Source organism: Notothenia coriiceps, unplaced genomic scaffold, assembly GCF_000735185.1.
Source record: "Notothenia coriiceps isolate Sejong01 unplaced genomic scaffold, NC01 NC01_scaffold00022930, whole genome shotgun sequence".
Lineage (NCBI taxonomy): Eukaryota > Metazoa > Chordata > Actinopteri > Perciformes > Nototheniidae > Notothenia > Notothenia coriiceps.
The window spans coordinates 308498-321849 of record NW_011355631.1 but is presented as its reverse complement, the minus strand read 5'-3'; the positions used below and the strand labels follow the sequence as shown (position 1 = coordinate 321849).

The window sequence follows — 13352 nt, the reverse complement described above, 5'->3', positions numbered from 1 at the left end:
AATGTGATCTGACATTGATGCCTCATACACAATCTCAATTGATCTTACAATGTCATGGGCATTAGCAGTGCTTATGCAATGGTCAAGCCATGAAGTTGTATGCCAGGCCTCGCTTATATATGAATAGCTATCTGTAGGCACAAGTATTTGGCTTGATAATATAAGATTGTTATCATCACAAAACTGCAGCATATGCTTAGCAAACAAGGACTTTTTGTCTGATATGTCAGCATTCATATCACCCACTACATAAACACTGGTGGAATGATTATCAACAATAAAAGAATGTATAAAAGCAAGTCTGTTCAGGTATTCATCTTCTTCGCGTCGGGCCGAACCACGCCCCTTAGCTGTGATATAATGAGCATATACCACGGCCTGTCGTGAGCCATTGCTTAAATATACACCCACAATAGAAGGTAAATCCGCACTCTGTTTGCTCAATAAACTTTTATCTTATTGTCACATTTGTTATTGCTTTGCATGGCTTTGAAACCCCAGAACTCTCATAGATGACACACAGAATGCTGCTAATTGGGAACCGGCAGCAAATGCCTTGGGGAAGTCTTCAATATTCTGTTCATATCTATATCTATATGAATACCTACATTGTCATGTGACCCATCCTTTTTAATTACTCAACGCGTGTGTGTGTGTGTGTGTGTGTGTGTGTGTGTGTGTGTGTGTGTGTGTGTGTGTGTGTGTGTGTGTGTGTGTGTGTGTGTGTGTGTGTGTGTGTGTGTGTGTGTGTGTGTGTGTGTGTGTGTGTGTGTGTGTGTGTGTACTCACAGATATTAGCGGTGCCCTTGGGGATGGGCAGGTAGGAGCCAGAACTCCAGGCTCGGCCCTGGTAGCTCTTCTTGCAGCGGCCACAGTCAGGCCCAGTGGTGTTGTGTTCACACTCGCAGCCCAACTTCTCTTTGTCAAACACACAGCTGTTGGCGTGAAGGTTGCACTTGCACCTGTCAAGAGTGGTAGAGAGAGGGAGGGAATTTGAAAGGGAAAAATATGTGAACATGAGTGAATTTTCTGGCACTGAATGAACATCAGACAGATTTTATTTTGTTGGCTGAAGGGCAGCATGTCCTTGACTAGCGGTGGCATTGGAACACAGTCAGACCGGCTATAACAGTTGCTTGTTCAACTTAAGAGGAGCTAGTTCAAAGGCAAGCAGTTGCACGAACAAATCTGGCATCATTATTTCTTCCCTTTTTCTTCCCCCCCCCCTCCCCCCCCCACTCGGGAAGGTAGTTTTAATTGTCCCACTGGAGAATGCAAAACTGTAAGGTCATAGTCGATGGGAGGGGGAAGATGAGGAGGGAGAGAGGGACAAAGAGGTGCGAGGGGGGGGGGCTGATGAAAACAAGCCAAGTTAAATGGGAAAATGAAGGCACAGAGGCTTGTGGATCTGCGAGGCGAGAAATAGCTCAGAGTTAGCCAGAGGGCGGCGGTGAGCAACAGCACGGCTACGTTAGCTATGACAAATTAATATGAGATGAGATCTCAGAAGCATATTTCCATTTTGGAGAGAGGGACTCCCTTAAGGTGCACTTAATCCTCATGCACATCCTTCTTGCAGAACCTTCATTTAACAATAAACTCAACTAAATTCATTTTGTGCTGTGGCTAGATGAGCATTGAGGGGATATCTATCTGTTCAATTAATTTATGATCCTCGTGCAGCGTACTTTGAGGAATATGGGGAATTGTTAAGACTTATTTTTAAAAGACATTTGCATAGAAGACAATGTGAGTGAGTCGTTTCAAAATCCAGTATGCAAAGGAAGTCATGAAGCGTTGTGTCATGGCATTTCAACGTAGTCCTTTGGGGTTTCAAATGGTTTATTTGACTTTAGATATAGGACAATTTTAGATATATTAGATATAGTGCGTAAACATAAGGATCACATTTTTCTATTTGAGAATGTATAATTTTTGTGTGTACACATGTATTAGCCTTTCGAATAATGATAAGATCACATCCCACAGGCACAGCAGAGGAACACATATGTGAGAATACAGTTCAATGACCACAATTCAGCTTTCAACACAATTGTGCCCTCCAATCTCATCATCAAGCTCAGGGACCTCAGGCTAAGCAGCGCCCTCTGTGCAGTGCGGGTGGGAAACATCACAACCTCCACCCTGATCCTCAACACCGGAGCCCCTCTAGGCTGCGTGCTCAGCCCTCTCCTCTACTTCCTGTTCACACTACTGCGTGGCCACACACAGCTCCAACACCATCGTGAAGTTTGCTGACGACACGACCGTCATCGGCCTGATCACCGACGGCGACGAGATGGCGTACAGAGAGGAGGATAACAACCTCCATCTCAACGTCAGCAAAACCAAGTAGCTGATTGTGGATTACAGGAAGCAGCAGGGAGAGGGACACGCCCCCATCGCCATTAATGGGACTACGGTGGAGAGAGTCAGCAGCTTCAGGTTCCTCTGTGTCCACATCACTGAGGACCTGACATGGACTCATCACATTAACACCATCACCAAAAAAGTGGCTCTTTTGTCTGGTGTTTTGGTGTCCTGCTACAAGAGAGTTTGACTGATCTGAGATCTAATGCAGAAATGTGACACGACACACTCCACAAACATTACCAGCATGAGGATGCTTTATTTTCGAAGATAACAGTAATGTGTCCTAAGCGCAGAGTGAGTCATGACATAGTATCGATGCCAACCCTGGCTGCAACTTAAATAAAAAACTGGAAAACTGAATTCCAACACGCATGACTCACCCTGAAATCATGGAACTGTGTTTGTTTATTTTAGGATTAAAGGCTAAGAGCCAAACAAAATGGCACAATACAAACCAGACTTCTTACTTTGAAAATGCTTGTTCTTTACTAAGAGAAAGGTGAAAGGCATTTTTCTATTCCTTCCTAAGGCAGAGTGAGAGCTAGAGTAAAAAAGGTGAATGAGATGACACCTACAGCCCTACAGTTATGTTCGCTATCGTCTTAGTTAGAAATGAGTTTGACAGCTGGTCTCTGTCAAACCCTGCCGATTCTGCTTGATACGTGGGTACTAGGACTGCAAATGGAAATGAGCTATTAGCTATAATCTGGCATAATTCATATCTTCTCTTTTCTGAGATGAATGTATTTGTATGCATAGTCCTTCTTGAAATAAATACATAATTCAAAAATAAAAAACTCCAATAATGTGGAGGTTCTACATTCTTCAAATCACTCAACACTCCTTTACCCTGACCCTGAAGTTACCTGCTTGTTGTGGTTTGATACCTGGCCACTTTGTAGTACTCTTTAGTACCAGGCTACGGAGTAGTCTTTATTTGGAGTCAGTAGCTCATGGATAATAAGGTGGGCAGAAGTAAGAATAACACCTGTTATTATATCATGTCTGAAACATTTGAAAGCATTTCCTATCTCATGCTGCTCATGTTCTTTCCATGTTGTAGCTTCAGGATGTGAGCAGTAATAAGGCTGCCTGCCACTCACTACTGTACGAGTGTTTCTGTTTCCTAGGCTAACAGAAACCCATTACATACCTAAATCCAATTTTTGAGTTTTAAACAATCCAGATTCAAATGAATGCAATCCCAGCTGCCGATTTTATTTCAATTGTCCACATTTGTTTTATCGCACTTACAATGTAATGAGTGATGTTTGTTCCTAGGAAGGGACTTCTCTGAAAGCATCGTACCTAATCTAGGTAATAAGCACCCATGTAAAAATAAAGTCTACTTAAGTATTCTCAAATAAATAATAGCCAGCACTTTAGAGCCTCTAAAGGAGTCCACTTTGAGGAGCTAGACTGTGACATCCCTTTGTAACACTGGATTCAATCTTCAGCAGCTATGGCAGTTATATCCAGACCACACTGAGATGCAGAGGGATTGATCGAGAAAAAGTGGTGTGAGTTGAGTCAGCGTCCATTAGTGGCTAAAATCAAGGTAAGAACAGAATGAAGTCCTACACAGCCCTGGTCAATTCACTTCCCTTCCTTCTCTGTTATAACAGTCTTGATAGTGTGTATGTATGTGTGAGTGTGTGGACGTGAGGAGCGGCTGGAGGATGAGCTGTGAAACGACTTCACATGGCCCTTTGTGGTTTAACCTTCAGTTTTTTTCAACATCGGCAACAATTTAATCAGCGTCCAGAAATGATACTGCCGTCGGCATAATAGTGGAGACCGCCGCTCAGGCCCTGAGGGTCTTATACCCACAAGAACTGTTGTGCTGCCAATCAGCAGTGGCCCCTGAATGTGGATACCAAGAGAGGCTCCCTCATCGCTGTGCCAGCAGCAACAGTTTCAGAGAAGGATCTCAGTAAACGTGCATTTGACAGCATTTTAATAGCAAAATCCCTCCAGCGCTCCCCAACGTGTGTTTTTTGTCTTAATTTCCCTTTTGGCTCCGCTTCACTTTGAAAACTCTGTAGGTTTTCTCCTTCTGACTCTCCGTCATTCTTTATATCATTCTTTTCATATCTCTCTTCTGCATCCACCTATTAATCTCCTGTTAATAAATATTCATGGAGCTAAAGCATCTTTGTTTTTGTGTGGTGCTCTCAAAGTGATATTGCTTGAGGCAATATTGAGTGTGCCAGCCACCGGCTGTGAGCGAAAGGTCCTGATATGTATTCATAAAATTACCCGTGAGGCTATGAGCTCAAATTGCTTGACTGGCAAAAGAAAAGAAAAAAAAACCTTGAGTGAAGTTTACATTCCATTTTTTCTGAGAGAAAGCAGCACACATATTCTCAAATCTGACAAAAGTTTAAAGTTCTCCTTAAAATGTGGGAGACAGGAAATATTGTTTGGCCCAAATGTATTATTTTCCTTTATCCTGGTGGAAACGAGAGCGGCCCAACGGACTTAGCTCACCTGGAGCAGTGTGTCTATGACCTCTGCAGTAATGGGATTCTGATTGACACCATGTTCAGACGACATATTGCGCCTTTCCACTGATGATGCCAGCAGCCACAAACAAAAACAGACCAAAACAATGCCCTGTTTCAGAATTTTTATTCCGTATCCTTTCTATTACTTCAGCCAATATCTGCATCATCTTCGTTTAGCCAAGTTCCTTCCCTGACATTGCTCTATTTAGCTCGTAGCGGCTTCAAAGCCAAAGTATCAGCCACTAATTGATAGTAATTATCCATAATCCAAGCCTACAACATCCCCGACGCACAAAGCTGCTGAACCCAACAAATTGAGCAGACTAAACTCAACATGGTCCTTAAGTGGGTTAACTAAGTGAAGCAATTAAATTTCAATCTAACGCCCAGGTGTTTTCATATGCAGCCAATTGGGTCAAACACAGCTAATAAACACTTTTTTAAAGCCTGTGTCTGCATTCAGTGTGTCGTGCAAATAAGCGACAACAGACAGGGGGTTGCAGAGGTCGGGCAGTGGGGTGGGGGGGTGTCCGGGGGGTCTAGTGGTTCAGAGAGCACTCAGGCTTAATTATGTGTGATGAAAAGGAAATATAAAAACAGGAGTGGCTGTTAAAATGGCCTTCAGGCGTGTGTTTGCTTAAGTTATATTTCACACACACGCACACACCTACATTACCGAAAGGGGACGATAACTCCATGCTGACGAAATGGGGACTGGTAAAAAGATACCATAGAACATTTTAACACACACACACACACACACACACACACACACACACACACACACACACACACACACACACACACACACACACACACACACACACACACACACACACACACAGTTTTATAGCTCTTACACATTGACATGTATAGCTTGCAGCTGACGTATGTATTGGCTTGAAACATATCATCCTGTCTGCTTACGTCTTACTTACTAATTTCCCCCTCTACCTCTTTCCCCCAGCCTGCTTTGCATTGTGGGAGGAAGAGGATTAAGTGGGATATCAGCACGATGTCTCCTGGGATGGACCTCGCCCGTAAACCTCCCCTTAATTGCATCCTTCTGTATCAGAAAGTATGCAGTTAAGAGGCAAATGGAGATTGTGAGAAGAATCATGGCCCATTCTTTACTTCTTTCTTATATTTTTGTTGCATGCGAAAAAAGTAATTTACAGAGCAGCTGATTTATAGGGCTTTTAAGTATTTAAAAATGCAGTTTGACCTATCTTAGATGACAGAACTTGTTGCAGATCTCACATCGAGGTGAATACATTTGTTTAAAAAAATGTACAGGCTACAGAAAAGGAAAGCACCTTCTGACTGACGGCTAGTCTAACCCAAAGTCTAACCCAGGCTGGTTTACCATTTTTAAATCATGTTTTTAATTAGGTTCATTTTGTATAAATGCAATAAACATAGGGAGTTGAATCAGAAGTCATAACTGCCACGTTTTACAGCCTGGCTGCGCTCATGATGACAATAGTATATTTGTTGCGTAAAAAAGTGATACGCTTAAGTAGCCAATTAAGACTTGAAGTGTCACTCAGAACACGGACCTAGCTGAACTATGGCAGCTGGTTTAAAAATTGCAGCACTCTAAATGATTTGTAATGATTGTTTTGGTGAGCTGGTGAGGGATTCTTGTTTCTGTTGTATGTTCCTCTAAAAATAATTCATTATACATTTAGAAAAAAAACACTTGTTGCAGTCTTGCAAAACTAAAATGATGATAATTAAAAGCAGCCAAGTTAAAGGAACAATATACTTTATTTTGTGATTCTTGTGCTGCTGGTTCAGTCCATCTCTGGTTCCCTGCTTTGAGGTAAATGTGTCGCCTGCCTGCATCAATCGACCGGGCCATCCATCTATCGAGTCCTCAACATTACTAATGTATGCAGTTGGACATGCTATCCAAGCAGGAGTCAATCAGGGGGTCTTTACTGCCTGTGACATGCCAAGCCAGTTCAATAGAATCGACATGCTGGGCCTCACTGATACTGCTCTCAGCTAAAGACTGTTGGCTGAGGACCCGGAGACAGAAAATGCACTGCAGAGGAGGCAGAGAGCTCCATCATTGAGGGGATAGTGCCATAGAGATTCAAGGAGAGGCCAGGTGGAGGAGAGATATTAAGTGATCTTGTCATTTCATAAGCGACATCGATGACTGGCGCTCTTAAAGGAAGTAACTCCCCAAAGGATCCTGCCGCATTGATCCGTTTGGGTCGGTAGCTCGGCCGCAAACTGCGAGAGGTTAGACTGTATATGACCTCTGTGTGAGAGAGTGTGGAAATAAAGAGAAAACAAGTTTAATGTACTGTAGCAGAAAAAAAAACATTTGACTCCTCCACAGCCACACATTTTCTCATTAATTATCCAACACTTTTGTACAGTATGCATTTTGTACTGAGTCTCACCTAGTTTTTGATAAGGTTCTAATCATATGAAATAACACCACAATGAAGTGAACATATACAAGTTACAACTCAGAAGTGTTACTTCTTATTGGTCTTCTGTTATCTTGTTGCTTTGCTAATGTTACTCGCCATTAAACTGACTTAACACTTACTTTTGTTACATAATCCCAATGTCTGGAGCAGACATCTCCAATAGCTACACCCACCAGGGACCAGAAACTGGAACCAGGGTAGGACCCGAAGAGCAGGTGAAATTACAGAAAATGTTGGCATTTTTCCCAGCTAGCAGAGGTGCTAACTCTTAGCATCTCCTTTCCGTCTTTATGAGGTCAGGGCTGTATCCGTGTCATCTGTTGGGTTTGTAAATAACTGAGAGACCCTGATAAACCCTAACCCCAAAGGGACAATGTTTCCACTACATTGAATTAGAAGCTGCATGGACTCTGGTGAACAATGAGAATCACATGAGATGTAAAGATTGCTTGTAACAGGGCATGCAGGTTTATGTGTGTTTGTGCAGACAAAACTAATTTAGTGATTAGCTATTTGGGTTGATGTTAATAAGCTGGAGAGTATTCCTAGAAACTTCACAACACATTTATAAAATGGTCACTTTTACTATTATTTTTCTCACAGATTTATTGTTGCAGTTTGTCCGTTGCAGCAGGGGAAAAAAGTATTTATGAATTAACATCTGGTTGATGTTGCCAACTTTGATTTGAGCTGCAGTTCAGAACAAAGAATAATATCACTACTTATTCAATCAAATACTGACAACAAGAAATTACGCAAATCTCCTTTCATCAGCTGCGAGGTGAGATTATTGCTGACATAGTGTTTGTCCTACAAACCGTTTCATCAATAAATGTGCTTTATTTTGTAATATATAGGCCTAGTAACTGATGGTAAAGTATCCTTTAGATAACTGAGAGTGTATGTAATGAGCATAACAGGCTGATTTATATTTTCCTATACCAAGTCTTATTTGCATGTATTACTGCTGCACATTCTTTAACCAAAATAGAAGGTGAGCTTTGAAACTCCACACCACCTTGTGCTTGTCATAATTATTTGCATTTCAACTGAAGGTGCACAATATTAAACTGAGGGTGCAATGTCTCCGTCACGAGATCTTTCTAAATAGTGGCAGGGCTTCAGATGTCTTTCTCTTATCACTGAATTGTTCATGCAAGTGCAATTCAATAGTACAGTATACAAAGGCTTCCCAAACGGGTCAGTGATAAAAGAATAAAAAAAGAGGGTCAGTGCAGTCAAATGAACTATGGTAAAGTATGGTAAATATTTGCTTTAAAATAACTGTGACATACATAAAGGCAGCCCTTGTGATATGTTTTGGACAGCGTAGTAAGTCAATGCTATTGAATTTGACCCAGACCCTCCAATCACAATCATCTAGCATCCTCTAATTTATCAAAGAACATTTCCCCTGAGACATCATGCTCCAGTAAGTTACATTACCTTCAAAAGAGCAGAGGTCTGGAAAATTCAGTACAACACTTTTTCTTTGTTTGATTGTTATTCTTCCTCTCTTTTGTCAGGTGCAGCTCTATTGTACGCTCCTGTTCTGCTTGAAGGCTAAAGCACCGTCGGATAGCCGTACATAATGAGCGTCTGCATTCATCGGCCTCCCCGAAAGATAACTTGCTCAGAATCGCTTTTCATGACTCAATGATCCCATTATCAAGCATTTTTTATTCATCACTCCCTGTCGTCTTCAGATCAGAATCAAATATCTCGCTTGGGGAGGTTTGGGATCTAAACACATCGTCACTGTCACTGTGTGTGCGTATTTGTGTGAACACAAGGAGAATTAGACAAACAGGGAGTGTGTGATGACGCTCTCGACACTTCTCCCTTTGTTCGAAATATCTGCTTCAGCTTATGATGGGGGGATAAACAGCCATATGGTGTTTTCTTCACTGAAGTGGCTTTCTTCTAGTCACCCATGCTGATATGGCTAGCTCAGTGGGATGTCTCACTGATAAGAGAAAGCCAAGTTTTCTGCATCTCTGATTAGATCATTGTAAATCATCACCACTTTTTTTGGTCATTGAGTTGTCAGGTCTTAAAAATAGACATGTCTAGATATGGCGACAATGACATAGCCAGGGCAGGGAATAGTTAAGTTAAAGCCTTTTATTGTCATCATTATACACAGAGTATAACGAGATTCAGAGTGCAACTCTGTCCCGGTGTGCGAAAAATACAAACACATACATAACACTAAAAAACACGGCAATAGGACAGACAACAATCATACGGGGGAATAAATAGTTAAAAATATTGATATACAAATAGTACTGTATATAAAGTGCATTAAAAATGTGTGTATGTGTGAGAATGGTTACGGTTATTGCATTATGTGTGGTGGTTAAGCAGCCTGACAGCCCAGGGGTAGAAACTCTTTTTGAGTATGCTTGTCCGTGACTTGAAGCTCCTGTATCTTCTCCCAGAAGGCAGGAGAGAGAACAGTCTGTGACCTGGGTGAATAGATTGTGCTTATGGCAAATACGTGATATTTATAACGTATTTATGGTATACTTTATTTTTTCGGGGAAATTGTTGGAAGACAGATATGTATTTATGAATGCATGTCAAATATTCAATCACTTTTTAACTTGGTTATTTACTCTACCCCTTCTTTCCAAATCTAAATATTCCACTGATATAACAAGCATACAACACATAATCAATTTAGTATAGAACCATGTTTAAAATAGTTCCGAGCAGAGTGTATTATGTTTCTCCAGATGGCATTGACAATGCAGGTGTTGCCAACATCTATACCAATTACCAAATCATCAGTGTGGTGGTGGAGGCTGCAAGTGAAGGAGAGGTCAATGAGGGGATTAGTCATGAGACCCTGACAGGAGCACCCATTATGAGGGAGGCTGTAGCTGACAAAGAGGGGGGGAGGAAACGTTGAAAAAGGCCTCTCCATTAATGAAATGGGTCACCACATGAATGCTGAATGTGCTCTGTCGACAGTGAAGAAGAGATAAAGCCTCCGATAGGGCTGCTTTCTGTGCCCCAGACCCTTATGTGGCACAATGGAGAACAATTGGCTACCTTAACTTGGAGATAAAAAGGCTTTATGAAAAATCAGATCGGAAAATTGCTCATTGTATCCATTGAGATTGTCATGATATGAATGTAACTGCATGGTAAACAGTAAACAGATAATAAATTGGTTTGTAGGCGTAGTAATGTATGGGTCATGACGGGAATCAAAGATGCTGCCTGCATTATCTTTGTGTGTGTGTGTGTGTGTGTGTGTGTGTGTGTGTGTGTGTGTGTGTGTGTGTGTGTGTGTGTGTGTGTGTGCGTGCGTGCGTGCGTGCGTGCGTGCGTGCGTGCGTGTGTGCGTGTGTGTGTGCGTGCGTGCGTGCGTGCGTGCGTGCGTGCGTGCGTGCGTGCGTGCGTGCGTGCTGTGTGTGTGTGCGTGCGTGCGTGCGTGCGTGCGTGCGTGCGTGCGTGCGTGCGTGCGTGCGTGCGTGCGTGCGTGTGTGCGTGCGTGCGTGCGTGTGTGTATGTGTGTGTGGGGGAATTTTAGATTGAATCCCTGCTGGACCAGATTTGGATTTATGGAACAACTATGGGATGGCTTTTTTTTGCCTGGAGGATATGTACACACACAAGTGCGATCACATTTACCCAAACACACACATACACATTTGCTCCCACCAGATCCCATATGTGAGACGTGAGAGTCTTCCAGTCTATGACATAACTCCAATCTGTTGTCCGTGCTGGCTATTTGTAGTGATAAGAACGCTGTTGTTATTTATTTCCTTGATTAATACGCACATTAATGAATGGGAAGTGATGATAACTTGCGGCACCACGGTCCCCCAAGCAGATAAGGGTGCCTTGCTTAAGGGCAGGGTGCACTGCCATAGTGACTCTCGTTCGCAGTCCACTCAATCCTGGCCAAGACTCCAGAAAGTGAACGAGAAAAACTGAGTATATATCCGGGTATTTTGTATTCAAGAGAAAGACAATTTTAGCTTCATTAGCCACTTAGCAACTTTCATAGGAAAGAACCGGGCCCTTCTCGCAAACCTGTACTCAATTCTAAACATTCATGGTGAATGCGGGGACTGGATACTTCTGAAGTGAAAAATGAATGTTGCTTCATCCCTGAGAACAGGAAGGGGATTTGTTGAGGCGACGCGCTACCAGTCCTCTGCTCTGACGATAAAATCTTCATGTCACTCGTAGCTTTCCTCCTCATATCTCTGGACTCAGTCCATTCCTCCGGCCTGTGATAAACAGTGAGGGATTGGCTTGTACCCCTTCTCCGGGTTCAATGTCAGTGACACGGCGGCTCATCACTGGATTTTATTTGTACATAAAGGTCTCAGTGTATCTGATTTTATCCCACAACGGAGTGGTTCTGTACCATTTACAGGAAGCCTGAGTTGTTTGTGTCATGTTGGTCTCAGTGCGAAACATCACTTGTTTTTTTGAAGAGAAGGCATTTCGACCCTGCGTTTTTATGAGTGGGTTCGCATTAGTTATGATAAATGATCTAACGCTTTTCTGCAGAACAATAGTTTGTAGGTAACATGCAAGGAAAGATAGCAATTAGTTCACAAATGCACTGATGAGAAACACCACAAAGAAGCAAACACAGATGTAAAAAATGCAAGATTTTAAATACTAAAAAGATTGGCTTTGCAAATATTTTGAGTATTAATTGTATGTTACAATATACAGTGTTGTGGTTAGAAACAACATATATACACATTTATTTTGTATGTTTACAAGAAAAGGTACACATTTATGCTTTACTAAGCTAAACATCTTAATTAAATGTTTGAATATGTTTTAGTGTATGTTTTTTACTGGAGTAAAAGCTTCTTTTTTCTGTGTTAACAGCACCATTTATCTTAAGAGCAAGTATGGCCACTTTCACCTTGGTGCATTTTCTCATAAAAACTACGCCTTCAGAGTTTTCTATAGGAAGCCTCCTTTATCAATGCATGCAGCAACTTCTTTCAGACAGGAACAAGCTGAAAGCAAACACTGCTGTTTGTGTTGTGAATATAAAAAAAAGAAATATCATGGGCCTTGTGAAAGTACAGTACAATAGGTTTAAGCTGGATTGTCTTTGGAAAGGGGCAATTCAGCAAACAGAGACTAAGCAGTCAAAATCCATCCCTCTTTCATGCTGCCATTTGTATGTGTGAGTGGAAGTCAGCGTGGGGAAAGAGAGAGGAGGTTTTAATAAGTAGCTAGAGGGATTGCTGCTTAGAAAAGGTAGTTGAGGTATGGACATATTTTTGGACGAGACGTATGCCCTTGACCAATAAAGAAATACCGTTTTTTTTGCTGTAACAAAACAAACCATCTTTTTTCTCATAACTGCAGCACAGCGCAGACATTGCACGACTTGTGACCTTCAGAGAAAACTTTCTGAACAGGGAGTCTTAAATTCATATTTTATATGTGCTTTACTTTTCAAACCAGCAAAAATGTGATTGATATAATAGTTTAAATCTAACAGAAAAATAAATATAAATCAAAGCTTCTAATTATGTCGAGTACTTAAAATTGCAGTACTTACAACATATTGATATTGATTTTGAACTCAATTCAACAAAAGACACTGATTTTATTGTTTCTCTGTGATTCGTGGAAGTGTTCCAGTGATGAAAATGAAAGGCCTTTTTAAGTAGCCTGTTTAATTAAATGCTGTTTATACATTTGGTTTGGCAAGTTCGGCTTCCTAAGCTTCATTTTTAAAGTCTACAAAACTTGAATGGTATACCACTATAAAAATGAAATCCTGCAGAATATTATGTCATATCAGACAAGTTAGAACTGCTTTGGGGGATAGCTTTTGACAGATAGCTAATCCATCAATTTGGATTAAAAGCCAAAAATATTAACCTCATGTTGGCGCCAGAGTAGAGTAAGGAGATACCAAAGTATATATAAGAAAAAGCGACCAGTTACAGACCGACAGGCTGACATAATGCCAGGGAGCTAATTAAGCCTCTGAACCCTTGCTTAATTGACAGGAAAACAT

The 13352-nt window shown here is 41.5% G+C and overlaps 1 protein-coding gene across 4 annotated transcripts in view; it reads right to left on the bottom strand.

Moving 5' to 3' along the window:
• Positions 1-13352, bottom strand: part of ntng1a (netrin g1a) — a 90806-nt gene that overhangs the window by 25051 nt on the left and 52403 nt on the right. For all 4 annotated transcript variants that reach the window (XM_010781257.1, XM_010781260.1, XM_010781259.1 and 1 more), the window contains exon 4: positions 790-962. In XM_010781257.1, the coding sequence (XP_010779559.1) occupies positions 790-962 (173 nt within the window). The remainder of the gene's footprint in view (positions 1-789; positions 963-13352) is intronic.